At 36.3% G+C, this 26,730-nt stretch overlaps 6 protein-coding genes across 10 annotated transcripts; 3 read left to right on the top strand and 3 right to left on the bottom strand.

Moving 5' to 3' along the window:
• Positions 1-72: 72 nt before the first annotated feature.
• On the bottom strand, positions 73-1,271 carry mTerf3 (mitochondrial transcription termination factor 3). Its single transcript, XM_020953277.2, has 2 exons — positions 441-1,271; positions 73-372 (listed from the first exon to the last, which is right to left on the bottom strand). Exons 1-2 carry the CDS (start codon positions 1,258-1,260, stop codon positions 95-97), a joined length of 1,098 nt encoding a protein of 365 aa, XP_020808936.2. The 5' UTR covers positions 1,261-1,271; the 3' UTR covers positions 73-94.
• A 151-nt stretch (positions 1,272-1,422) lies between these two features.
• Positions 1,423-2,741, top strand: LOC110184672 (vesicle transport protein SFT2B). The gene is made up of 4 exons (XM_020953282.2): positions 1,423-1,662; positions 1,866-2,035; positions 2,095-2,212; positions 2,441-2,741. Exons 1-4 carry the CDS (start codon positions 1,591-1,593, stop codon positions 2,570-2,572), a joined length of 492 nt encoding a protein of 163 aa, XP_020808941.2. The 5' UTR covers positions 1,423-1,590; the 3' UTR covers positions 2,573-2,741.
• On the bottom strand, positions 2,689-6,519 carry Pss (phosphatidylserine synthase 1 homolog l(3)77CDf). Of its 4 annotated transcripts, none has more exons than XR_015271986.1 (6): positions 5,781-6,207; positions 4,418-4,676; positions 3,788-4,353; positions 3,512-3,722; positions 3,189-3,442; positions 2,689-3,089 (listed from the first exon to the last, which is right to left on the bottom strand). XR_015271986.1 is itself a non-coding variant. In XM_020953276.2 (6 exons), exons 1-6 carry the CDS (start codon positions 6,101-6,103, stop codon positions 2,906-2,908), a joined length of 1,482 nt encoding a protein of 493 aa, XP_020808935.1. In that variant the 5' UTR covers positions 6,104-6,519; the 3' UTR covers positions 2,689-2,905. The 4 variants fall into 4 exon arrangements, 3 of the variants coding, with proteins under 3 accessions (XP_020808935.1, XP_086690348.1, XP_086690349.1); XM_020953276.2 differs by having other exon boundaries at positions 2,689-2,943; positions 3,358-3,442; positions 5,781-6,519; XM_086834222.1 differs by having other exon boundaries at positions 3,358-3,442.
• A 15-nt stretch (positions 6,520-6,534) lies between these two features.
• On the top strand, positions 6,535-8,211 carry Nubp2 (NUBP iron-sulfur cluster assembly factor 2). Its single transcript, XM_020947308.2, has 3 exons — positions 6,535-7,119; positions 7,174-7,616; positions 7,918-8,211. The coding sequence occupies exons 1-3, from the start codon at positions 7,006-7,008 to the stop codon at positions 8,141-8,143; spliced, it is 783 nt and encodes a 260-aa protein (XP_020802967.2). The 5' UTR covers positions 6,535-7,005; the 3' UTR covers positions 8,144-8,211.
• Positions 8,212-8,376: 165 nt separating this feature from the next.
• Rcd2 (Reduction in Cnn dots 2) lies at positions 8,377-26,324 on the bottom strand. Of its 2 annotated transcripts, XM_086834225.1 has the most exons (4): positions 25,927-26,324; positions 23,916-24,118; positions 9,802-10,496; positions 8,377-9,674 (listed from the first exon to the last, which is right to left on the bottom strand). In XM_086834225.1, exons 2-4 carry the CDS (start codon positions 23,965-23,967, stop codon positions 9,393-9,395), a joined length of 1,029 nt encoding a protein of 342 aa, XP_086690351.1. In that variant the 5' UTR covers positions 23,968-24,118; positions 25,927-26,324; the 3' UTR covers positions 8,377-9,392. The 2 variants fall into 2 exon arrangements, with proteins under 2 accessions (XP_086690351.1, XP_086690350.1); XM_086834224.1 differs by having other exon boundaries at positions 8,377-10,496.
• On the top strand, positions 15,739-18,624 carry LOC110179695 (uncharacterized). The gene is made up of 3 exons (XM_020947306.2): positions 15,739-15,888; positions 16,985-17,320; positions 18,410-18,624. The coding sequence occupies exons 1-3, from the start codon at positions 15,814-15,816 to the stop codon at positions 18,566-18,568; spliced, it is 570 nt and encodes a 189-aa protein (XP_020802965.1). The 5' UTR covers positions 15,739-15,813; the 3' UTR covers positions 18,569-18,624.
• Positions 26,325-26,730: the final 406 nt, after the last annotated feature.

Raw genomic sequence — 26,730 nt, 5'->3', positions numbered from 1 at the left:
CCGTAAAGCTCAATTCGGTACAAGACGTTAATTATTCTCAAGTTTATTCAACCTGTATAAAGATAAATCGAGTAAAATTTTAAATTATATTTTATTATCTCGTCTTTAAGAATAAATCAAATGTTTTCAAGTCACTTTTGGCTACATTCCGCACAAAGTAAAAGTTATTGCCCTCCACTATTGTCTTGGGCGATATATACAAATCTTTTTGCGGATCGTACTGAGCCCGGCCCAGCAACTTGAGGAACTCATGGCGTTCTCTAAGGCGAAACTCCCGCGATGCCAGCAGTTCGGGAGATTGGATAATCTGGGCATGCGACAAGCCCATGTCTTGGTGGATGTAGCTAAACCGCTCGATTAGATCGTCAGGAGCTGAAATTAATTGATAGAGATTTATTAAGACATTATAAATAACTAGAGCAAGGTATTAGGAATCTTACGAATCATCATTAATCGCGGCTTGCGAACTATAAGAGCACTCAGCTCCTTGGCATCGAATCCCATTTCCTCCTTGAGAGTAAACACGGATTTGCGCAGGTGTTCCATGTTGTAGGTGATCACATTGGGCTCCCTGGTGGCCAGCAATCGCAGGTCATGGCCACTCAGGCGGAACTCCTTTTGAAAGTAGCCCAGTCGACGGTCCACACGCTTCGTGGAGAACATCAACCAAAAGGGATTATGTGTGAGGATCCTTTGTCTGGCTTCGTCCGAGAATCGTTTGCTTTTCAGGTACTCTACCCGCGTCTGCAGGTCATCCAGATCCTCCTTGAAGACCAGCGGATTCTTTGTGAACATTCTGCCAAAGTCATCGGCTGAAACGCCCTGGTCCGCCAGGAAAGAGATGCATGGCTTGACGTCCTTCTCGAAGTCCAAACGCAGAACGAACTCTCCCAATCCCTTCCTTCGTTCTATGCTGTGCAGATTTACACCCAGCTTGACGAACTGCTGCAGGGTGTTGGAGCTATTCACATACGCCGCCAAATTGAAGGAGGGCACATGGGCCTCGCGATTCCCAAAATCCAGGGCCACCTCCTTGTAACTTTTCCGCGTCGCGGTCTCTGCTACCGGTTCGTTGTCATCGTATTTTGCGGATATATCCGTGGGCTGAAACACATCTATCTCACTTGGGGCACTTCGTTGTCCACGCAAATATCGTAATTGCGAGGAAATCGCCGTGATTTTAGCCGCATTTTGAGAATTTTCAAGAATCTTACGTATTGCAGAAGACAACATGCTGGCGGTGTGACCAGACTGTCGCATGCGGGAAACGTAACTATAATTTAAAAGTGTTTAAATCAGTATGCATTTATTAACGTAATATAAAATAACAAAAAATTATGCTTTTTGGCTTAGTTATTAACGCAATTAATTAATAATAAAGTATATTGAGAACAACAATTTTTCTCAACCTCTTTTATTCATCTGGCATATTTTATCGGTCGTTTAACGGTCACACTGGGCCCGATCTCGAATTTTAACTATAGTGTTTTGTGAAAAATAATCTAGTCCAGAGCCTACGTTTGTTTTGTTTATTGAACCCGCCTTGAGGACTTTATTGATCACATCTAAATCTGCAACATACACAACAACATGGACAAATTACGCCGCGTTCTGAGTGGAGATGAGCCCACGCCGGAGGAGGAGAGCAGCATCATCACCCAGGTGTGTGTCAGTCCATTGTCCACTGTCAACTTCTTGAATATTTATGAAATTAGCGCCTGGAGGCGATAATCGTTGGGCTGCGAAAGCCCTCCCAGAAACGCCCCTTCTTTCCCCGGGCCGATCACATAAAGACATTAAGAGCTGTGACTCAACGCTTATCAGCGCTTAACAATACCCACTAAAACTCTCATTAATTATTGCAGATTAATGAAATGTCCACATTGAGCTGGTCCACACGCATCAAAGCATTCTGCATCTGCTTTGTCTTGGGTATTCTCCTTTCCCTTTTGGGATCCATTGCCCTATTTCTGCACCGCGGAATTGTGGTTTTTGCGGTCTTCTACACACTGGGTAACATAATCTCCATGGCCAGGTAAGGAAGAGATAAATTATTTACTTATGCCTCTATATTAATTATGTGCCTTATTTCAGTACATGCTTCCTGATGGGTCCATTTAAGCAGATAAAGAAAATGTTTGCCGATACTCGTCTGATAGCCACCTGCATAGTGATCGCGGCAATTATCATGACGTTTATTTCAGCCATTGTGGTAGATTATGCTTTTTATTTTGATTTATTCCGGTTCTGGCATGCAAATTTGTTTGATTTCATTCTTGTTCCATTACCGTAAAATTATTATTTCAGCTTTAAACACAAAATTCTTTAATCCTTTTACCTGTTGATTCATTCAAATTATTTAACGTTTTAATGCTTTCATTATGAATTTGATGTTTTGTTATGATTTTGATTTAATTTTTGTATTTCCCATTTGTTTTAGTTGAAAAAAGCTGGACTTACTCTTATATTCATTATCATCCAATCCCTGGCAATGACCTGGTATTCGCTATCGTACATCCCCTATGCCCGGGATGCGGTCAAGAAGACCGTGTCGGCCTGCTTTGAGGTGTAGAATCGATGGCACTGTACATAATCTGTACATAGATCGGTTTGTAACTTAAGCTAAGACAATTAAATCATCTGTATTAATCTAGAGAAGTAGAGTATTATTAACAAGCATTTTCTTGGTTTGTCTTTTAAATAAATATATATATATAATATATATCTTTTATACATACATATATATATTTACACGTTATGTATTTAATTTAATCAGTACAGTTTTCTTTAAGTGTATGTACATAATTCTCTTGTTTGGTTTTTTTTTTAATAGAATATGAATGGCCTCATCCACTTTGTTTCTGTAGCTTTCAAGTTTTTTTGTATTTAAATATCAATCAAGTTCTTATTTTAATTTCTTCTCTTTTTGCGGCGACAATTTACCTAGAAAAGTGAAATAAAAAAGATTTAGATCGAAAAAGTTGCTGATATAAAAGAGTTAACAATAATAATGGCTTAGACTATTTTAATTTTAATATCGTAGTGCGCTGTGCTGGGGGCTTCAATGGATTTACTCCTTGGTATTTGTGCTTTTTGTTCATTGAGAAAGAGATACGAAAGAGAAAGGGGGAAGAGAGCGCAAGGAGAATTCAAATTGAGAGCAGAAAAAGTTGAGAAAAATCGTTTACCATTTAATTGAGCCAATAAATTAACGAAAGTCAGTGGTGCAGAAAGAAAAGTTAATTAAGAAAATAAAGCAGGCAACATTAAAAGGGATTTATAAACCCAATCATTAAATTTAAATGTTTTTTATTCATTTTATATGTTGCCTGCTATATCAAATTATAAAATACCTACCTTTAGATGGTGAAGATGAGTGGGCTAGACTAATACCTCCTTTACTTTTTGTGGGTGTCGAGGAAACCTTTTTTAGCTGCCGTTGCTGGATAAATAAAAATATTCTAATTTTAATATACAATTCAGATAAAATAATAGCTTTTCGATGACTTACCTGCCACCAAACCGCCAGATAGACGAATGCCACCGAGATTAGCACTTGGATCGTCAGCCACAGGACAATGTTGATGGCTTGCGTGCGCTCAAACAACTCCTTGCCATTCTTAATGCACAGAATGGCCTCGGAGACCATGATGGCGCCGTAAACCCAACACTGGGTGCCGACTCTTTTGCAGCGCGTATCGGTGACATATACATAATATTGCCTGCAAGTAGAACAAATCCATATTAATTCATATTTTCCTGTATCCTGCATCCAATTGATACCCACCTAACCGAGGGTGCCACAAAGAGTCCAATGAATATGAGGCGACCAATCACAATAAAGTGATCCGGCGGCATCTCGAAAATGTGCTTCAAGAAGAATGTGTTCAGCTCGGTGACCTGCCAGAAGATCACTAGCTGGATGACCGCCGCGAATCGCATGGCCGTGGACTTGGGATCTAGCCAGCGGATGGCTGACCAGCTCTCCGGAGTAAACTGAAGCATGGCACGTTTGATCTTGCCGGTCGTTGTCGATATATCCTTGATGCTGGCCCATTTGTACTCGCGCATCTCCAGGATTTGACAGATTTTGAGGCCCATCCAGATACCCAGACCGTTGCAAATGATCACATCGAGGATAAGAGCATCCCACCAGCATTCAATAAAGTTGGGCAGGAGATGGGCAAAGGTGATCTCGGTGATTTCCCACATCACCGAAATGGCCCAAAGAATGCCCATGTGACGGATAAGGATGGCCTTAAAGGCCCAGCCCAAGAAATGTCCCCAGGCAAAGACATCCAAGTGGCCCTTGACGCGATCCCAACTGATGTCCGAACAGTTGACGCCGTATTCCTAGGAGAAATCAAATATTTCATGAATATGTTATGTAGTAAAGTAACAAACAATAGATACTTACCTTCTCCATATCGATATGAAAGTTCTTCAACTTAGGATCAATCCAATAGAATATACTCCTAATGGTCGGATAGTTTTGGAACATCAGAAACTGTAGCATCAGCAGGTACAGAACGGAGCAACCGAATAATATTCGCCAAACGGCGGGATGTGGTCGTGTAAAGGGTCCATTGGGAAAGGCAATTACCGAGACGATGAGGAAGAAGAACACAATGCATAGTAAGCCCGCCCAGAGATTCTCATCCACATTCGCCTCATTCCTGTAACGAGATAATAGCACTGCTAAGCGGCTGATCTTGGTCTCCATTTCGGTCATAGTATATAGTAGTATTCCTTATCAGCATAGCACGTTTTTTTCATTGGGGTTTTGGGGGTCAATGGCACGATGAGGTGAACGAAGTCGGCGAGTACATAACGTCTGTGTTTAGTTCTAGTTCCATATATTATATTTATAGTTTAGCGCGTATATATATTTCGTTTTTTGGCTCTTTGAACCTTCGGCTGTCTCACTTGACACATTTGGCAGTGTGTTCATGATACTTTTCTAGTGTTTAACCCGCTGTACAACAACTAAACTGTGTTCTCTGATCGCACGTGGTACAGATTTTTGATTGGAATTATTTTTTCTTTAGGCTCGCAACATGATAAGCGGCAAAATTGATTCAAAAATTATAGAGTTACTTTAAAACATAATTATGACTATGCTAGTTTATATGGAAAATTTTATGTATGATTAGGGTATTATGTAAATAAGATGGTATTTTCTGTGATATATATTTTTATGTAACTTTAGAACTTGTCTCTTAGGTAACAATTAAATGTATATATTGGCAGGCCAAAAGATAGTCCTTTAATATACAATTTTTAATATTATCTTGAATAGATAAGAGAAAATACAGACATATCGGTACCAAACTTTTATACAGAATATAAGAATGCAGTAGAAAAGTAATTGATAAATTTCTTTGAGGCAAAATTTAGGTATGTTATAGTCATGTCACGTGGACCCATAGAGGGTTAATTGTCCGACATATACAGATTTTCAATTTCGATTGTGTGTCTCTTACGTTTCAAAGGCAAAGATAAGTTACTTTATAAGAATTCTCTTCTCTGATAATAACTGGTATTATTTTATATGCAAATAACTCCCGGATTTGTAGTTATTAATCAATTAATGAGTGGCAGGGGTTAAAGCACTTGAGTTATGCCCTAGACATGATGCGAGACCCTTTGATCTTGCTCTATCACGAAATGAGTTTGCACTCTAATCTCTATGATAACAATCTTCTATTAATTAATTTGACCAAAGGATCAAGGATTATCCTAAAATAAACCCCAAGGTCTAGATATTCATTCAATCTCACCTGACGAAGGCAAAGTACATCACAGCCAGCACGGACACAGCCAGCAGGGTGATCGTGTGCGGCTTGTAGAAGAAATCCAGAGATATATCGTCCACTGGACGCTCGTTAACAATGACAAAGGTCTGGGCAATCTCCTCCTTTCGCTTCCGTCTGGCGCCCGCACTGCTACCGCTGCCATCGCTGCCATCCCGCCGTCCCTTTGTGGGCGTGGCCGGGGCACTGGCCGCTCCCGGTTTGTAGGCAGCTGATGTTGTTGATGATGATGAAGGATGGTCCCCCTCGCCGGCGGGCGGGGTGCCACGTGAACTGGAGCGTTTCTTCATCGCCAAACGCTAAATTCGATTATCAGATGTAAGCGATGGCGTGATGTGGTTGTTGTTAGGCGGCAATGGCCCCGGTGGTTGGTTGCTTCTGACTGTTGTTTTCCCGTCGTCGTCGCCGTTGTTGGGGCTGCTCAGGTGCATGCGGGGACTGAAGGTTGCGCAACATTCGATTCTCTGCGGCTCTCTGGCTTCCACTGCCTGCCCGCGGCCTCGCTGGCGTCCGGATCGGATTGCTACGGGTGGTGTGGTCCTGGCCCTGGTCCTGCTACCTCGATTCGCGTGTATTCGGCGCACGTTTATTTTATCATTTGCCAGTGGCGGGCCGTTGTTTTCAATTAAACATGCTGCGCCGACTTGGACCAATAAAAATCGACACTTGCCGGCGGTGTGGCGTTGCCAGATCGGTTGGCGTTCTCGACTTGATAAGGAAGCGTTGCCAGATGGTTTGCGGAAATGGGGTGCTCCGGGCTTTAGTTTAAACTGTCATTATTATTTTAAATTAATTTTTGTTGTAGGTGTTTTTCGGTTTGGGTATGTTAGTCAATAAAAATATTATATTTCGAAATAATATATATATATACATATATGTCTCCAAATATTCACTCAAATAACAAATATGTTTCTCCTTAAAGACTTGTATTAACTTGTATTAAAACACTACATCAAAATTGAATTAATTAATTATATAGTTAACTCCGGAAAATAATAGGTTTTTTTTTCAGAAAAAATAACCAATAAATAAATGCTTTACCAAACCGCTAGAAAAATCAATTGAAATTAACAAAAACCGGAACCACCCCGCCAATTCAACCCTGGCTAAACAGCTGACGGCACTTGTTGACCGAGAAGAAATCCATGAAGTGGTATTGATTTCGTGCGGTTCCCTAAACAAAACGTTTAAAATGCTCCTGGAACAAGTAAATAATATTATTGCCGTGCTTTCCGGAAAGGGTGGAGTGGGGAAGTCCACTGTGAGCACACAGTTGGCGCTGGCGCTGCGAAATATGGGATATAAGGTGAGGTACAATTAATTTCATCACAAAAACATGACAGTCTGATTTTCTGATTAGGTGGGATTGCTGGACATAGATCTGTGCGGACCGAGTGTTCCATATTTATTGGGACTGGAGGGACGTGAGATATACATGTGCGATGAGGGCTGGGTCCCCATCTACACGGATGAATCGAAAACCCTGGCCGTTATGTCCATTGGATTTCTTTTGAAGAACCGTGAAGATCCTGTCATCTGGCGCGGTCCCAAGAAAACCATGATGATTAAGCAGTTTCTCACCGACGTGAAATGGGAAGCGATGGACTATTTGATCATTGACACGCCGCCGGGCACTTCGGATGAGCATATCACTGTGATGGAGTGCCTCAAGGAGATGCAATGCAATGGAGCTGTCATCGTAACCACGCCGCAAGAGGTGGCCCTGGATGATGTACGTAAGGAGTTAACCTTCTGCAAGAAGACCGGCATCAGAATCATGGGCATTATCGAAAATATGAGTGGGTAAGTTAAACTAAATCTTGGATTTGATTTAAAAAAAAAAATCTAGGCCTTTTTTTGGACACTGCACACCAAAAATCGCTGTTTTTTCTACACATAATTGTTTAATATGGTTTGCAAACCTTTCCTTACTCAGGAATTTGTTTTACCAAAGAAAATATTATATCCAAGACAAAATCATATACATATGTGAATATGATTTATGGTTCAGTGTAGGCTAACATACTTATTTTTCCTGATTTAAACTTAAATTATTTTGTATATTTACTATTCGTCTTACTTATAGTTTACTTAATTTTCTCAGATTTGTATGCCCCAGTTGCTCTTGCTGTACAAACATCTTCTCCTCGAACGGAGGTTCTGAGCTGGCCAAGTACGCTCAAATTCCCCATCTGGGAACGTTGCCCATAGATCCCCGAGTTGGTGTCTTGGCGGGGACCACAGCATCTGTGTTGGATGAACTTCCAGACTCACCAATTGCGAAGGTGATGCGCGAGGTAGTTGAGAAATTAAAAACTATTAAACTGTAACTTTAAGATGTAAATAAAACCAAAGAAGTCTGTACTTTTTTAAATATATTTTTTCAATTGAGAATATATTTAATACTGCATTTGATTTGGTTACAATTTTATTATATTCTAAAATGTTTACTCAATTTTATTTAAAATGTTTTCCTTCAATATTCGCAAGTAAGAACTCAGTAACTTACCGAGCATCGTTAAAATAAGAAACCCCAGTTTTTAATAATAACACACAATAGTGATTTTGCTTTTCTTAAACTTTGGTTTTTTTATCGCTTTATTTGTCGTAGAATAAATGTCTAGGATATAATAATAGAATGGTTTTAAAGGAATGAATGTTGTGGATGCGTTTCGGGAGAACTAACTAAGTATGTACGTATATTAAATTAAATTAAATGAATGAATGAATGAGAGTGAGTGAGTGCGTTTCGTACAGTAATCATAATATATAATCAAACTAAAGTGTTTCCTACTAATACTTTCCAATTACATTTACTTTTGTGTGTTCTCTGACGATGATCTTCTCTCAGTTTTGATAATTAGGGCTATCACATTACTGTCTCGATTACTGCTTAACTTAATCCACCCTATTTAATTGATTTGAGCAATAGTCTTAAGATCAATTTGTGGGTTAATGCACGAGGTTTCGCTTAATTGCTCGGTCGGCTCGCTTCTTTCAATGTCTGTTTGGACTATCCTTCGATATGGAAGGGAAACAGAGTCCTTAAATTCTGTGAAATCCTTTAACAAATGCTCTCTGTAACACTCGACTGACGATGAAGTTAGTTTCTTTTTTTTCTAAATATTATTAACATGCAGACTTCTTCCACTGTTTTGGTATTATTTTCTCTAGCGGAAACTAGATGAAAGCTTGTCAAGATCAAAAATCAGTCTGCGGGATGGAAATCACACAGAGAAAAAAAATGATTTAAATTAGCACTTAACTGTAACAAAATCTAGGTTTTACCATCTCGTAATCAATATTAATATATTTTTGCTACCAAGAATAAAAATTAATAATCTGAGATGGCGACCTAGCCTGATACTATATATTTTTCTCTGTGCTGGAATCACAACTAATGCTTCTTTTCATCTCTGAAAGTAACCTTACTTTCAAAGGACTTTAGATTGCAGACCTCCTGGGGCTGCTGGGTAGAGACCTCGTGATAGTTGCCATTGACCTTCTTGCCAACTCTCTGCTTAAAAATAAGGTAGTACACAAAGAGAGCCAAAAAAACAGCAACCAGAATTACTCCTACTACAGGAAAAAGGTTTTCGGAAACAATATCGAGTAGATCTTGGGACACATAGGGACGATGTTCGGTATTATTATTCTTGGCATCGCGGGTAACCTTCTCCTCACTGGCCGCCTTGACCTGGCTGGTTGACTCCGGTGTCTGAACCTCGGGCTCATCGGTTGATTTCTGATCTGTCCGGGGCTCTGACCCTGTCGGGCTCTGACTTGTCCATGCTGGAAGATCAGAGACTGAAGAAGCCGATGCCTCGCTAGTAGAAGCTGGACCATTTGTTGTACTCTGATCTGTCGAAGATACAATCGAAGAATCTGTGCTTGAATCTGTGCTAGCTTCCAGGTCTCTTGTGGAGGAGTTGTTCTCCTGCAGAGGCGCTTCCGATGAGGCGATGTTCTCCACAGCGTCAGAGCTAACCTCGGCATCGGTGGTACTACTGGCCAGCTCATAGAAATCGGAATAAACCGTGCTGAAAGGTGCTTGTAGGTCCGGAATCAATGGGAAACCTTCAGCCGATGATGTCGAGCTAACAATTGCAGTTTCAGGTCCTTTGGTTGCACCCGAGTACGGCTGGAGGATCGAGATGTGTGGTGGTGGTGCTGATGCCTCATCCGGACAAGTTTGACAGCACTCCCCTTCCTTCCTAATGGGTCTATCGCAATCCACAAGCGGGCATTCTGTGGCCTGGCAATCGCGCTCTCCATCCAAAGTACATCTGCACAAAGTGCATCCACCATTCTCCGTCCAAGTCCCTCCCAGAGCGACTGCAGTCTCGTTCGGCATGGTCAGGCAGTTGCTGACCTCCACGGACAGGTCACAGAATTGGATGCAGCGAATGGCATGGGAATTGCAGGATTCGCACTTGGTGCACTTATTCGGGAAGTACGTGACATTGGTACCATTGCAAACGGGCTCCGAGTCGCTGCATTTGTAGTGGGGACAACAGCTGCCAGGCTGCCCATCCCCGGGATAAACCTCGACGAGCACCTGGTTACATGTTGGCACCTCCGCACACGGTAGGCAGGTGCAACTCTCTAGGATGTCATTTCTTTGACTGTCCAGCGGGCAGCTTTCTGTCTGTGGGATTTCATCCAAGTCGATGATCGGCAGAGCTGGAAAAATATTAAATTAAAGCAAATAATTAGTTTCGTATATTTTTAAATTTATAAATTATTAATCTAGTTTGAAGCTACGCAGTCTCGAAATCTCATACTCAAAATAGACCCTTAAAATTCCAAACTGATTTGTATGCCCTTCAAGTTCAATATTTGTATCGATCGATCGATCGATCGATCACATTCCAGCCAGCAAACTATATAGCCCTGAATTAATTATTCAATAAATCTGGAGGTAAATTTATAAAAATTGCAATTTGATTAGGCACACTCGGGTGAAATTACTCCAAGGAAAGCAGCAACCCAATCAAAACAAAACGAAGAGAAATGAAATTTATTTTTGGTGGAATACAAAGTACGGCGAGAGTGACACTCTCGTTTATCATTTATTTATTGTTATTGATTTTTGACATTTTATCATTGAATTATAAAAAGAGGGAAGAAGGCGCCAGAGCGATAAAAATGGGGGTATAACAATAACAAACAAAAGAAAAAGAATAACAAAAAAAACAATTGCAGTGTGAAACAAGCCCAAATGGTTTTGTGCCTCTTCCCCTTATTGGATGGATCGATATGGATCGATCGTTTCATTGAATCAATATTGCCCCCAATTGCCGGTATTATCAATTTTTGGTGTGATAAACTTTTGTTACAAAAATGTGTCGTCCGTTCTCGCATCAAAAATGGTTACAATAACTCTTCCCCGATCGCGATCGAAGGTTATCAAAAGTATTTTCGATATTGACGTCACTCCTGTGCTGTACTGTGCTGTGCTATGTCGCAGACTTTGTAGGTGAAGCGCATTTAATTGAACGTAATTTAAAATAGATATAAGTCGTTGCGGCTATATTCTTTTGCTATCAGGTCGGAGCGATCTATATGACAGCCACCAGACGGGGCAATTATTCATGTGTGTGGTCATGTGTGCGTGCCCGTATTCGTTTGATTGAGAAGCGCATAGAAGGGCGCTGAGGATGTCAGGGAACTGTGCGTGTTCAGGGATCAATAAGAGAGTGTTTTTGAAATACCTCTGGAATTTGGCATTGTTATTTATCATTTTATTCATAGATGACATGTATTTCATATAAATATATAAACGATTCAAATAGTTTAACAGCAAATTGAGAAGCGCAGAGAAGGGCCTTGTAAGTGACAGGGAACTGTGCGTGTTGTAATCAATAACAAAGTATTTAAATACCTTTGGAATGTTGTCTTGTTTATTTATTATTTTATTTCTACATTTGGAATATATTTATTAGAATGTTTACATGTTTTCTACAATCAAAATCTATTAACAATCAAAATTGAGAATTGCAGAAGACCCTGAAGTAGTTAGGAGAGAGTGCTTGTTGGGAATATTTGTAATTTCTTTGGATTTCAGTTATCAGAAAATAACAAAATAAAATATCTTATAATGCTTTTAAAATCCCAAAAACTGTTTGGAAAGGAAATTAAGTATAAAACCTTTTAATTTAATTTTGTGTTCTGGTAAGATTAGATGAAATAGAATGATTTAAATTTGCAATTAAAAGCGATCGTAATAATACATTATTATTGAACATTTAATTATAAAACAATTTCACAGGCAATTGAAAATCTATAACAAACACACTTCACTGATTTAACATTAAATTATTTAAATTGTGATGGTTTTAAAAATGAAAAACAATAAAATAATAATATAAAGTGCTTGCAGAGAAATGAGATTATGTTTTCCTCGTAAAAAACCCAACAAAGTAAAAAAATAATCACTCGACCACAACGGGCCACAGTAAAAATTTCATTCTGAATCTAGTTTCTGTTGAAGTATGTTTTTTTCAGAATTATATTATATTATATATAAATGCTTAGCTAATCAATAAATTCTGCATGTGCAAGGTATTTTGCTTTCTTCTCTCTGTCGATTCATTTATTTGTTATAATATATATTTTTTTTTGTGTGTGGTTTTCGAGTTTATTGACCCAAACGGATAGTAATGATTTTTTATCGCCTGTGGGTCAGCAAAAAAAATAAAAAATAAAATACAAATAAAAAAGAGACATGGTGTGGCGTTGTGGAGAAGGTTTCCAGGTTCCAAAGGTTAACAAAAAAGAAAGAAAAGAATTCGATGCAAATTACCTAAGCACATATCCGCCTCATAAATGGGTCGGGGCTCATTAGCGGAGATCTCTGGCGACGAAGGCGATGATTATAATTGTGATTATGACGATTATATAGGGGAGCACCAGCAGAGAAGTGCTACTGCCCACTTACGTCACCACGGGAGCCACAAGCAGCAGGCGCGGATACAGATACACAGATACAAAGATACTCAGATACTCAGATACACGGATACACGGATACACAACCGATACGGAGACTTTGAAGCTGCGAACGAGGCGATCCATATTTCTTTTTGATTGATCTACAGCCGAAGGCCGGCATGCAAAAATGCAATTCAGGCAGCGAGGAGCAGAGGAGCCACATCTCACATCTCTCACAAAAACCAGATACAGATACTCGCCGTCGCACCGTAGAGCGAAAAATAAATTTCAGTACAATTAGCAGTCGCTTATTTTTGTTTCGCATTTTTTCCTGACACGCTCGTTGACATGCAAAGTTACTTAAACCAAACAAAACAAAAACAAAACAAACATTACACGAGAAAATACTAAAAACGAAAAACTAAAAGAAATCAAGAGGAGGAGGTCGTCGTCTACTTTTAACTACTATTTGAAAGGTCGTCTTCTCGGGAGGGAAAAAAAGAGGTTTCCGCCACAAAAGGTGGTAACTTGCCCGCAGTTGATGGTGTAATTAGAGACCGTTCAAAGAAAAAAAAAAGGCAAAATGTACACACTATTTCATTTTTCCCCCCATTTAAGTTTTTAGCTTTTTGTTTTTTTTACCCACTCACGTCAATCACCATGAACATTGAGAAATTGTCTCTTTTTGATCATTTGCTGATGGCGAATCTAATGTTCACTGACCGGGCATTATCATATTTTCGTACATTTTATGGCATTTTAAGCGAACTCTGGTCATTAATGGCAGTCATAAAACTGTGACTTTACTAACTCTAAAAAAAAGCAACCAGGAAGACAGACAGCTTTTCGTTAAACTGTGATTTACTAGCCATGAATCACAGTAATTAATTTGGTGATGATTCACGGGGAAAACGGTGATTTAAGCCAGACTTTTTTGAAAAATTAGAGAACTAAAAAATATACTTTTTAGCAAATTAAAATTGTTTTCTTTTATATAAAGACCATAAAAGAAGTAAACGAACAAGAGAACTTGAGCCTTTTCCCTTGAAATTGAAATTTTCAACCGTGTGTCCGCTTCCGATCCCCACAAAATTTTCGCAGAATCGCAAAATTTTATAAAAACAGAGCTTTGCATTTATCCAAAATGCTTTTGCAATCACAAATTCTCTTTGTATATAAAAATATTTTAATAAAATAGTAATTCATTAATATAGAACAAGAAAGGAATTAATTGTAGTGATTTAGAAAGCATTTTAAGTAAGATTTAAAAAAGAATAACAGGGTTAAAGATATTTTTAATAAAATAAAAAACCTTTTATTTGTTATCTTGATGCTATAAATAATATTAATTCTAACTGCTATATATTCTATAAATGTATTACCCTTTATACTAATAATTAAACCCACAATCAATCAATCACATTTTCCTAATGAAATAACTTTTCAAATAAGTCAGCGAAGCATATATAATTCATTAATTCATCTGTATTTAAGCACAATTTATTTTCACGTTAATTCTTTTATTAACCGCACTGTATTTGCACTTTGGTGATCATAAACAATAGCCATTGCCACAAAAACATTAAAATAAACTATGACAGATGTGATTTAATCACACTCGAGTTAAACGGCAATATAATCCCATGTATAGCCAGCCGAAAAAAATGTGACATCAGAGCACAGAGGTAATCAGAAAAATATAATTTCGAATGGATTTCAAACCGAAACAAAACACAATCAATCTTATTTTGAACGTCTCTCACGCGTCGCGTAAGTAAGCGTAATTTATGCGATTTAATTTAATCGCCGGGCATGTAGAGCAAATAGGCGTTCGTCACTTCAGGTTTTTTTATATATATTTTTTGGCCTTTTTTCTACCAATTAAGAGGCCATTCTGTTAGGTTCACTGGCATTACCATTAGTGTTCCTTACCTTTCGGCTAATATTTCCACCTTTTTGATATTTGCCTGAGTAACCAAAGTTTATAAGTGGCCTAACTAATGTGTTAGAATTGCGTAAACAAAACATTTTCGTATGAGCAACGCTTTCTTTTTTTTATACATAACATACGTACATTTTGTTGTATTTATTTATTTTTTTTGGTTCGGCCCCGTTTAAGCCGGCAGCGACAGGCGTAGTAAAACCTTATCTTAATTATAGATCAATTATAGTTGAGGGGCTACCATACACTAGGCAAAAATATACAGCGCACATCATTAATTATAAGTGCAAACCCAAGTTGGCCATATGGGGAAAGGTAAACGCGCCAAATGGAACAGGGAATTAACTAATGCGTGTCAGTTGCCATTTTTTATATTTGATTTTTTGTTCAAATACATTGTGAGTTATTAATAAATTGGGTTGGCATTGAGCAGAACAAATTGGAAATATATTTAATATATTAAAAACAAATGGAAAGGGAATGGAAAAATAATAGAAAATAAGTTGAAATATTATATTTATAGGGTATATATTTGAACAATGTTAAACTCTTTAAAAATTAAAATATATCAATAAAGAAAATGAAAGGATTATTTATTATCAAATACAAAGATTTTTCCCAACAGGTTTCTATGAATATAACAATATTAAAGCTCCCATTTTCCCAAAAAATATTCCAAACATCAATAAACAATGCCATAATTATTTAAAAAATTGAATTAAATACACATTCTTCCTTTTATTGAAATAAACAAATAATATAGGCAGCCGCCACACGACTTCACAAATTATTCAATATGCAAAATTGAAATTAAAAACAGATATGCCTTGAATTTGGATAGAGGGGAGGGATGGGGTTGGTGATTATTTTGCATTATTTTCTACAAATTGCACAATTACAATTAAATTATACGGGACAGCGTGAAATGTCTGATTAATGACAAAAAATAACCCTGCTTACCCCACCACAGGAAACGAGAGCAAACGAACAGATGTGCGCTGATATATTCCATTTATATATAAATAAAGATGTATATGTTTTGTATACAAAATAATAATAATAATTATTCTTTAATAATTACTGCACTGGGGCCATAGCAATGTGTCTTTTTTGTGGCTCGTTAGTACGATGACTGACGCCTTTCCGCTGGGATTATTATGCTGCCTAGTACTCTCTGTACTGTGGCAGCCATCATTGGCAACCGTACGTAAAAAATAAAATAACTATAAGCTACTTAAAATGTTCTCAAAGTGTTTATTACTTGTTAGAAAAACTAATAATATATATTTCTACTTGGGAAAAAATAATTAGAAACAGGTATTTAAACTATTAAATATGTAAATAAGTAATAGATAATAGATATTTTGAAACTTTAAATGTGATTGAGTGCTATTAATTAAAATGATATGATAGCTTTTGGAAAGGTTTAAAATAAAAAGGAAAATGTAATATACTTTAAGTAAAAGGTACAAACAAGATACAAAATACTTTAAAAAATATTAATTAGATTTATTTATTTTAAAATGCAAGTGAAACATAGTTAAAAGTAGTAAAAGTATCTGCACTTTTTTTTTTATTTTAAAACATCAATCATAAATGCTATTGATTAGTAAAGTAAAATGTGAAAGACAAAGACATATTAATTATATTTATTTACTGCATATATTAATTCATTTAAAAATGCAATCGAAATATAGTTTTTTTGGGAAAAGGGTCTCTAGTAAAATTTTAAACACAAATGCTATTGATTAGTTCTGTAAAAATCGACGAAAATTCCTTTTTTCCTCCGAAATTAAAACCTTTTGCCTTTCTACAATCATAAAATATATGTATATATTTGTTTATATTTGTATATTTTATATACTCTTTTTGATTACTCATTTATTGAGGAGGCCTGTGTTTGAAATCGACTTCAAGCCCTACAAAAAATCATAGATAATCCTTATCGTGAGTTCCGGGAATAGAAAAATTCTAAAGAACTAATAAAATAATAATAATATTATACGTTTCACTTCAAGATAAAGAAAATACAAATACGAAAGCATTTTCCTTTGATAATAAATATAACAAATATTTTTAAAATTGCTAAAATATTATAACAAAATTCCATCAAGGCAAGTTCGACTGTAAACCTCTTTTTTCGTGTGTGCTCAAAAATGCCATGAAACAAAATTAGATGCAGTTGGGGGATGGGAAAGATCTTTTGTTTGTTGGGGAAACCGTGACTAAGACTATAAGTTTATAAACTCGGCAGCATATGATGCGCATTTATTTAATGGGCTCCCTCACCCACTTGTAGCGCGACTTCGAGATACGTTGGCGTGAAATAAACTGTTCGGTTATTGATCCCGCCACGACGGAGGCCTTTACGTGTGACATAGTTGAGATGCCGAAGCGGCAGGGTAATTTCCTCAATACCTTGCTCCTACTGCGCAGATCTGTCCACAAGATGTGGGTCGAACTAAGTGTCGGACAGCTACTCAATCGACGGGAAAGATTCGTCCAGCAAATGTTCAAGATCCGTGTGGATGGGTGCCATCTCATTGGATTTCGCAGCAAGAATCGTATTATAAATGCAGTTCTCAGGAAACTTTTGCAATCTGGAAACTATCCAGATGCATGTCCCCTATTGGCGGTGAGTTTCAAAAGCTTATCTCTTTATAAATCAAACAGGTAAATTATATTGGCAAATCAAAGCACGTAGAATGCATTATGCAAATGCACAAATACATCACAGGAAGTGACTTTTTTTTACTTTGAACAAACTTGTACTTTTGACCTTAATAATAGTGTCTTAACCGCAGAATTTAATATTTTTAGGGCTTCAGTTTAACCACAAAAGGTGGTATTAATTACAAGCCAATGAACTGTGAGCACAATATTTTAATAAAATATAATATTTACCTTACTTAAAGTCATTCATATAGATTTTCTTATATATGTAAATAGAACATTTCTTAGCTCAAATACTACAGAAATATACTTTTTGAATGGTTTTTTCTTTGGCAAACATTTCTCTTTAATCATTTATCCCCCTGATTCCTTTTTAAAGCCATTTAAAAATTCTACAACTCTTTAAAAGATTAGAACATCATTATGAACCAGATAAAATGAAAGGTTTCAGCTTAAAATACTACAGAAAATATTTTTATTCGACAAATTCATTGTATAATATTATTTTATAACTTTTACTACCATGAATAATTATTTGAAATGCCAGTTAAACATTCCACAAACATTCCACAACTCGTTAAAACAGCTCAGAAATATATATGACAAAGCTGGTTACTTAACAACCAGAAACAATTTAAACACCTGATTAAACCTTTCAAGGCGTTGCAAACAAACCATTTCTGACCTACTCACAGTTTGAAATCTGATGAAAAAATTTCCCATAATCTTTATCTTTACGAGCCGTGCATAAACAGAGCAACAAATTAGTTAAAAAAAAATTGCCGTCTCAAATAAACAATGCTATCTATACGATTGTTCAAAAATATACACGCACACCGCCAGCACCATTAAGGAACAAATAAAGAGAAAAAAACAACAACAAATAAACACAAATGAAATAAATAAGCATAGATACGTATAAACACATCAATTGCGTATTAACTGAAACACAGAGAAAGCGAGAGATCAACCGATTTCAGCGAAAGGAATAAGGTCTGAATGAAACATAAATCGCTTTCCCCCATATCATATATCTCTCCTCTGTTCACAGAATGTAAACTATACGTCCACACACTTTGCCCTCAATCCGGATCACTTTCCGGCCTACATGCCGGACATGAGATTCAACACGAAACTGGTCTTCCAGCTGAGCAGGAACATCACCCTGATCCGGGCCAGTGTGGATGCCGAGGTGATGAGACGTTCGTAAAGCAAAAAATAAAGTATATTTCAATAAAGTGAAGTAAAGCAAAGGCATATCCCACACATAGCAAAAAGTACATTAAACCAGGGGCAAATATATTGTACTTTAATATAGTATTTATGCGAATTTCGATGACTAAGTCTCTGGGAATGACTAATGACTTTGGCATGGGACTTATGCGCGATACACATCCATCCAGATTAGATGTCTATCGGGTTTGAGGTGCACTCAGCCTATATCCATGGACGTCTTCTATTTTTATCATCATCGATCCCCGGAGATACTGCTGCCATGACTTTCAAATCCACATTTTGCTCCACATTTCACACATAAAAGTACCTCTCGCATATGATTCATGGCCAAGGAATTTGGCATGAAACTGGTTGACTGATTTCTGCACTTTAATGCTAATTAAACATAAAAGCAACTTTATCCATAATTAATGAGATTTACCTTGTGGCAGTAAATCAGATTAAAAGAAATAAATTCATATGAAAAGGAAAAAAGGTGTCAGGGGATTTCTTATTTCTGCAATTTAATGTTAATTAAAAGGTAAATATTATTGTTTATGTTTCCTTATTTAGCAGTCTTATAAGAATAGTTTGTGGGAAACATTAAATGAAACGTAATTTAAAGTTATTTCTTTAAGTAAACCAGCTGTGTTTTTTGTATTCACACCTTATTGTTTATGAAAAGTAAATATAATGACGCTAAAGAATAGTAACGAATTAAAAAGAATAAATGATACATTGACTTGTTTTACGATATTTTATATTGAATTGAACAAAATTTTTTTAAGAGACGCTTCGTCCCAAAAAGAGTTTCATCCTAGTCTGCATTCTATATAAGATAATTGCCAGAGAGAGGATCAGTAAGTATCTTTTAACAGCAACATACTATGAGCAGTAAGCAACTCTGAACAGTGAGTATCTATGACCAGTAATTAACTATGATCAGTAATTATCTATGACCAGTAAGTATGTATGTATGATCAGTTACTAACTTTGAACACTAGTAAACAATGACTTGCAATTTTTGTAACACAACACATATTTAAAACTTGGCCGGCAGAAGTCACTTCGTTCCGGGGATGTTAGAACCAGTTGGGAATCATATGCACAGATGTGCGAGATTTGTTTTGGAACAAAATCAAGCTATTTAAATGAAACTATGGAGATATTCTTCTATATATATAATTCGGAGCATCGCGAATCGGTGTACTATATATATACATATGTATATATATAGCTGCCATAGGAACAATCGGACGATTTATAGAATTATGGTCAGTAATTAAGCAAAATCAGTAATAACTATGATCAGTAAGTAACTCTGACAGCAAGTATCTATAATCAGTAATTAACTATGAGCACTAAGTAACTATGAGCAGTAAGTATCTATGACCAGTAATTAACTATGATCAGTAATAAACTAAGACCAGTAATTATCTATGATCAGTAATTATCTATGACCAGTATGTATGTATGTATGATCAGTTACTAACTTTGAACACTAGTAAACAATGACTTGCAATTTTTGTAACAACACATTTCTAAAACGTGGCCGGCAGAAGTCACTTCGTTCCGGGGATGTTAGAACCAGTTGGGAATCATATGCACAGATGTGCGAGATTTGTTTTGGAACAAGAGCAAGCTATTTGAATGAAACTATGGAGTTATTCTTCTATATAATTTTACTAGTATATAATTCGGAGCATTGCGAATCGGTGTACTACATATATACATATATATAGCTGCCATAGGAACAATCGGACGATTTATAGAATTATGGTCAGTAATTAAACAAAATCAGTAATAACTATGATCAGTAAGTAACTCTGAACAGCACTAAGTAACTATGAGCAGTAATAAACTATGAAATTTTTAAGCGAAGCTTCATCCCAGAGAGTTTCTCCCCAGTCTGAATTTCAATTGTTCCTAATTTTTTTTTGTATACATTTTAAGCAGTCCAATTTGTTGATAATGCGAGTGCAGAAAAATAATAGATTAAGAAAGCTCAGGCCCCTTTTCGAGTGCTCGGCAATCAAATTAAGAAATGACGTGAGCCTGTTGCCCACAAAAGATATTTAGCAGAGCATAAATAGAACAGAGCGTTTATCAAGAGTTTCCCCCCACAGACGCCTTTCACTCGGCCAGTTTGCAATGTCATGGCCACAGAATCTTTTTCACATTCTTATTTCTTTTCATTTGAGAATTGCCCCTGATAAATTCCTGGCCAAGAAACACGGCGAAAACTGAAGTGGAGCAAAGTCTATTTATCATTTATTGACGTCTGAGGTCTGAGGCCTGAGATTCGTCATCAATATTATAGGAAACTCTACCAAAAATCTATTTCAACATTTTGGGGGGTGGAGAAGACCAACGAAAAACCTCTGTCAAGGCCAGTCGCCATAAAATAAAAGGAAAGTGTTTCCGCCCAGCCATTTCCCTCATTTCCATTTCCTTTCACATTTGCATTTTTGCCACAACAAAACATTGGAAATGGTATGGTGACATAACCCAAACCCAGGAAGTTGGGAAATTCTAGGCCAAAAGCAACTTAGCCACCCCTAGTAACTAACCTAGGGGAGGGGGTGAGTTGGAGCCAAAATAGCTCACTTAGTGGGTTAGTCAAAGGCAACATTTTTAGCCAGACAGAACCTGCACTTGGAGAAATTTATAACTTGAATTTCTAAGAATCAAATTGTTAAATAAATATAGAAAAATATATATTTTAAATCTGTGCAATAACTCCAGAAAACTTATTTTATAAAGATTTCAAGATTCAAAGAGTTTTTATTGAATGCACATCCATTACATTGCATTAATTCCTTGGAAGACAATTGCCCAAGTTGAAGTAACTTTAAGTGCATTTACACTTTTGTTTAGACTTTGGCCATTTCATCAGGTAATGGAAAACTGTTTCCATGGGGCTGACTTTCCGTTCTGAGAGAGTTATTTTTCATTATCGCCCCGACGCTCCGTCGTTCGAGTGTGAGAGGAAAACTTGGTAGCAAACTTCCCTGGTTTCTAAGTTCACTTACCGCATTCATCTGGATGGAATTTATTGGCAAACACAGTACCTAAAACAAAAGCAACAACTGACTAGGCTAACTGGCTAACTGGTGGCAGTTGGATGGCCATGTCTGTGTGTTTATATGTTTATATACGTAACGAAACACGCTCTACAATAGACTATCTGTCGTTTGTCACCCATTCTCGCATTGATAAGACCGCCGCCCCACAGATTAAGTTGGAATTCCATATGTTGTTGGTGTGTGTGTTTGTTGTGTGTGGCACTCCTCCTTGCTTGGGCCTCAGTATAAAAATCAAGACTCCACTCCACACTCAAGGTTAAGCACATTAGATTTCTTTAGATTAACACATGTTTCTTCCGATATCGGTAGTACTAGGGTATCAAGTAAGTTGGAGATGTTACAATATCAAAAATATTATTTCCTTGTAAATATTGCGAATTTAAATAGCTGAAATCACTTAAAATACATTTATTTAAAGTAATAAAACTCAGATAGTTGAAGTTCTTATTGAAATTCCCATCTAAATATGAACTCTTTATCAAAATATCGATATTAAAAATCATAATTGGAACTATTCTCTATTTATTATTAAACATTAAATAATAGGAAACCTAATAATACTGTATTGTATGATTATGATTGTTTGTATGATATATCTTATCACATGCAAGGCAAATTTTGAAAAAACTTTTGAAATTTAAAGTTATATATCAAATCATTCTGGAAATATGGATTATTTAAGATTATCCATAAATTAAGAATGAACTGGGAAATATATAAATATATATAAAATTAAATATTTAACCCTAGATCAAACAATTTACTGAAAGTTCCAGTTAAATATCGCCTATCTATCGATATTGAAAAACCATCTCTAGAATGAAGTATAAATTGGGAAATGCATGAAGCTATTTTCAGCATTAATCACTATGTCTATATAGCGACGGGGGAAATAAAAATGGAATGGGGCTTCACATAAATATGAATTTCAAGTGCCTGGGAGATTGTGTTATCTACTGTCCCGTGTATTTGCAGATTCTTAGTTGCGAAAAATTAGCTTACAGTACTCGAATTCTACAGATACTTATATATTCTTATATTCTTATCAATGTGCATTCTTTAAATATATTTACGGTGCGCAGTTTTTTAAAGAAAGGGATACGAGATGGGAATGGTACTTTTAAAGAAGTGATTAGTAAATAGATTTAAATTTAGGTTGTGGGAAAATAAGTATATTTAAACATTATAATAAAATACAAAGTTTAAGAAGTATTGTAATTATATTCACTGGAAATTTCTTTTCAAACTTTCTAATTTAGGCATAACTTTAAATTAATAACATTGTTAAACTCTTGCTTTGTGACCCAAAACCTGACTCAAATATTTCAAAGAAACCCAGTGACTCATTGTAACATCATAAAATATGACCTTTTTCACATTTTGCTCTTATTTTTAATCTCCACCCACTTTTATTTTCAAAAAAAGTGTGACAATAAGAGATATTTCCTAATAAGGAGTTCCTCTAACATTAATGACTCATCTCTCCAGATGCCGCATCTTTATGTTTTTGGCATTCAAAACTTTCAAAATTCGGATTTCCCCTGCCCAAGCATACATGTATTGTGACGCACTTCAGGTTATATTGTTTAAACAAAAGGTAATGCCACTGCCCATGCCCTTCGAAAGCTGGCATCAAGGTCGCTGGTGCTCCGGTTCATAGAATAACATTTCGCCAGCGAAAGCCAAACAAAAACGAATCGAATAAAAAATAAACAATATTTTGAGAAATGCCCAGGGAGACGAACCGAAGAAACAGATAGAAAAAAGCAAAACGAAATACAACCGAAAAATTCACACATTTGTACGATACGCGGCCATTTGAATTATCAATGAAATTCGGAAACAAAACAAAAAACAAAAAGAACAAAAACAGAAACCACAAAATTGGCGTGGCAACATGTGTTTACAAAAAAAAAAAACAATAAATATATATATACAAAACAAAAGGAAAGAATACAAACGAAGAAGAAAACTGCATGGCATATGGCCAGAACCGACTCTATAGATAGTTTTCAACACGTCATATGATATTTCCGATCGATATATGTATCCATATATATAGCCCCATGATGCTGCTGTCGTGACGTAGGCCATTTCCTTTTGTCTGATTCTGTTTTCACTTTTTCGATTTTTATTTTTGAAGAAAATTATCTCAAGAGGTTCAGAGTAAACAAAATGCGTAATGACGACTATATTAACCGATTCCCGATACTGATTCACTTCATTAATGGTCTATTTTTGGCATTATTTACTCACCCGATAATCCAGTGAACCAAATAATACAACAAAATATGATTAACTTGGCCATCTCACGTGCACGGCGTCCTTCGATCAAAGTTCAATCAAAAAATTTCAATTAAATATATATATAGACGTCTATATATACGTAGATTTCAATTTCTGTGTAACGTTCAAGACACGTGTTTATGTTGTTTGGTTTAATACGCCGCACTGAATCTCTGAAAGTATAAATGGTAAATATCATTTAGATAAGTTTGATTGTTTGGGTCGTAATACATATTAAAGGTAAAGTGCAGTAATTAATTTCACTTTTAAATGTAATAAAGGTACGATTTATTTTAGACTTATGGTGAAATTGGGGAAATACAAAGAAACTGCGTTCTTAAAGCTGAAAGCTATATATCTTTTATAAAACTTTAACTTGTTGCACTTATATTTATATTTATTTTCACCTATTTTTATATAGCATAAATATTAATTTACATTTATTTTGTTACCTTTCCAGAGCTACTAACCACTGCAAAATTAAAACTATAACTGACTGCATCTTGTGTGCAGGCTCCTTTTTATTTTTGGGATCGGTGCTGCCATTTTAGCCATATTGTGTACAAAAATCTAGCTAGTTTTATTGGCCCCAAAAAAATTCCTTATCGAATTTTGGTAAAAAAAAACTTGGGACCTTTTTTTTAAACATATAAAAAGTATTTTTAAATTTTATATTAAGTAAACAAGTTCATACAAAACATTCTTATTATTTCCCTCAAATAATATGTATTATTAAATAAAGCTATTTCCAATTTTTCTTCCAAAATTGTTGCCAGCACTCAGCTATTACTCACTTGTCCATATAACACATGACGATAGAATGCACTTTTCATCTTATATTTGTTTTTTTTTTTAAGCCCTTATCTATCTAATCCCATTATGTATCCAGTCTGGAGATGTGGCTGCTGTAACCAGGCCGTAAATAAGTCGTAACCGTATCTTCAGGTACAGGTACATACACTCTGATTACCGCCCAAACAGGCTACCAGCGTTGTTTTCGTTTCATTTCGATTCGATTCGAACGATAAGTGTGTTATAACATATGCCAAAACTGATTGCCTGATAACTCTTCAATTCTTTTTTTTTGATACCAACACACACGAGGGCACATGTACAGTTTGGGCCATAAGAATATTGCTGAAATGTCAAGTTATTTGGATTTATTCTTATATTTTTACTGCATATTTCAATGCCATTTAATGATATAGGTACTTGTAATATTTTAAGATATTTATTAATAATAACATTTTAATGATATTAAGATTTATAAAAAGATATTCATATGTTTGTATTTCATTAATAAATTATAAACCTCCAAGATAGTTATATCAATTATACCAAATATTAAATTATTCTAATTATATTCATTAAATAGTTATTGAAAGTATAGTATAATTTCTAGAGTTCCTATATGCAGTTAATTTTTAAGTAACTCTTTCAGCTCCTATTTTCTTGGCCCCGTCTGTAGTCAAGTGCAGTGCAAATGGGCGCCGAAATGCAGACATATAGTAATTAAATTTACTCGTGGGCGGCGGTAGAATGGAAAGGTGTTAGGTAAACGACGCGTCGCGACGACGACGGCCGCCGCATACGAAATCATACTACATTTTTCCATTATTCGGCAAAAAACAAAAACATAAAGCAGCCAAAAACCGAAAAGCTAAAAAAGGCGAAAAAATCCGCCGACACGTGCATTTATGCAAGTGCATTTGACCAATTCTGGTTATATCACAGAGAGTCTCAGTCTCTGGCGTTTTATCAATTCGAGCCATAAAAGGAAGCGGCCACTGAAATTCCATCTTTCGTATTTGCAGCGCATACATTGGGTTGATAAAAAACAAAAACACCAAAAAGCAAAGCGGCCAAGACAGTGAAAAATCAAAAAATAAAAACCAGAAAAAAGAGGGGAAATACTTGTACTTAGAGCCGAAATTAGGTCGCTGGCCTACGCAGATTACGAATTTAACGAATTGGCGTTTACCTTTATTTGCTGAGAGTCCAACTGATCCAAAAATAAAACTTCATTGTACTATTTGTTTTCAATTGACGGTTTGTCTGTCCATTATTTCTCAGTTCGATTGTTGTTGTTGTTATTTTATTTTGGCAATGCCCCGTATTTTTGTTTTGTTTAGGCCACCGCTTTGGTTGATATATTATTTTGTTAAGGGGTTCTTTTTTTTTTTGCACACACACAATTGCTTCGGAGGTAATGTATTTATTATTGGTGGTAAGAACAATCTAGATTTGAAGCATCCGCGAAAGTGTACCGTCAACGTTTGAAGTTTTCGCGATCGGTGGAAAAGCAAGAAAATGTTGATTTGGAAATTGCACTTTTGTTTTGGTTAGCTCTGCAGCGGGCTTTCGAAGAAATTAAATCTTTCGAATGTCGCATAGCACTCGTATTTATAGGTTTCTCCAAAAGCCGAAGCTTGCCGAGTGGTCTCTCTGGCCAAAAATCAAGAGAGGGAGAGCTTCCCACTCTCCCGAGCTCCAACCTCTCCCGAGTACCCACTCTCCCAAGCTCCCACTCTCCGAGCGAGGTGGCGTCGCCTCTCAGCCTAACAGAACCTTTGAACAAAATTGTTTTTCCAAAACAATGCTAAATATTGCCATCATTTCTGCCATGGGCAAGGCGACACCTTGGGTAGTAAATCATAACCTATTTAATAAAACTCTGCTGTTAAACTTGAATTATACACATAATTAATTGTGCCATTCTGTGATTTCATAAATAAATAAGCTAAGCGTTTCCTGCAGATGAGAATTATAGGAAACTTCGATCTAG

This window comes from Drosophila serrata, unplaced genomic scaffold, assembly GCF_035046125.1.
Source record: "Drosophila serrata isolate PLE 108 unplaced genomic scaffold, ASM3504612v1 contig_272, whole genome shotgun sequence".
Lineage (NCBI taxonomy): Eukaryota > Metazoa > Arthropoda > Insecta > Diptera > Drosophilidae > Drosophila > Drosophila serrata.
This window is presented reverse-complemented; position numbering and strand designations above follow the sequence as displayed.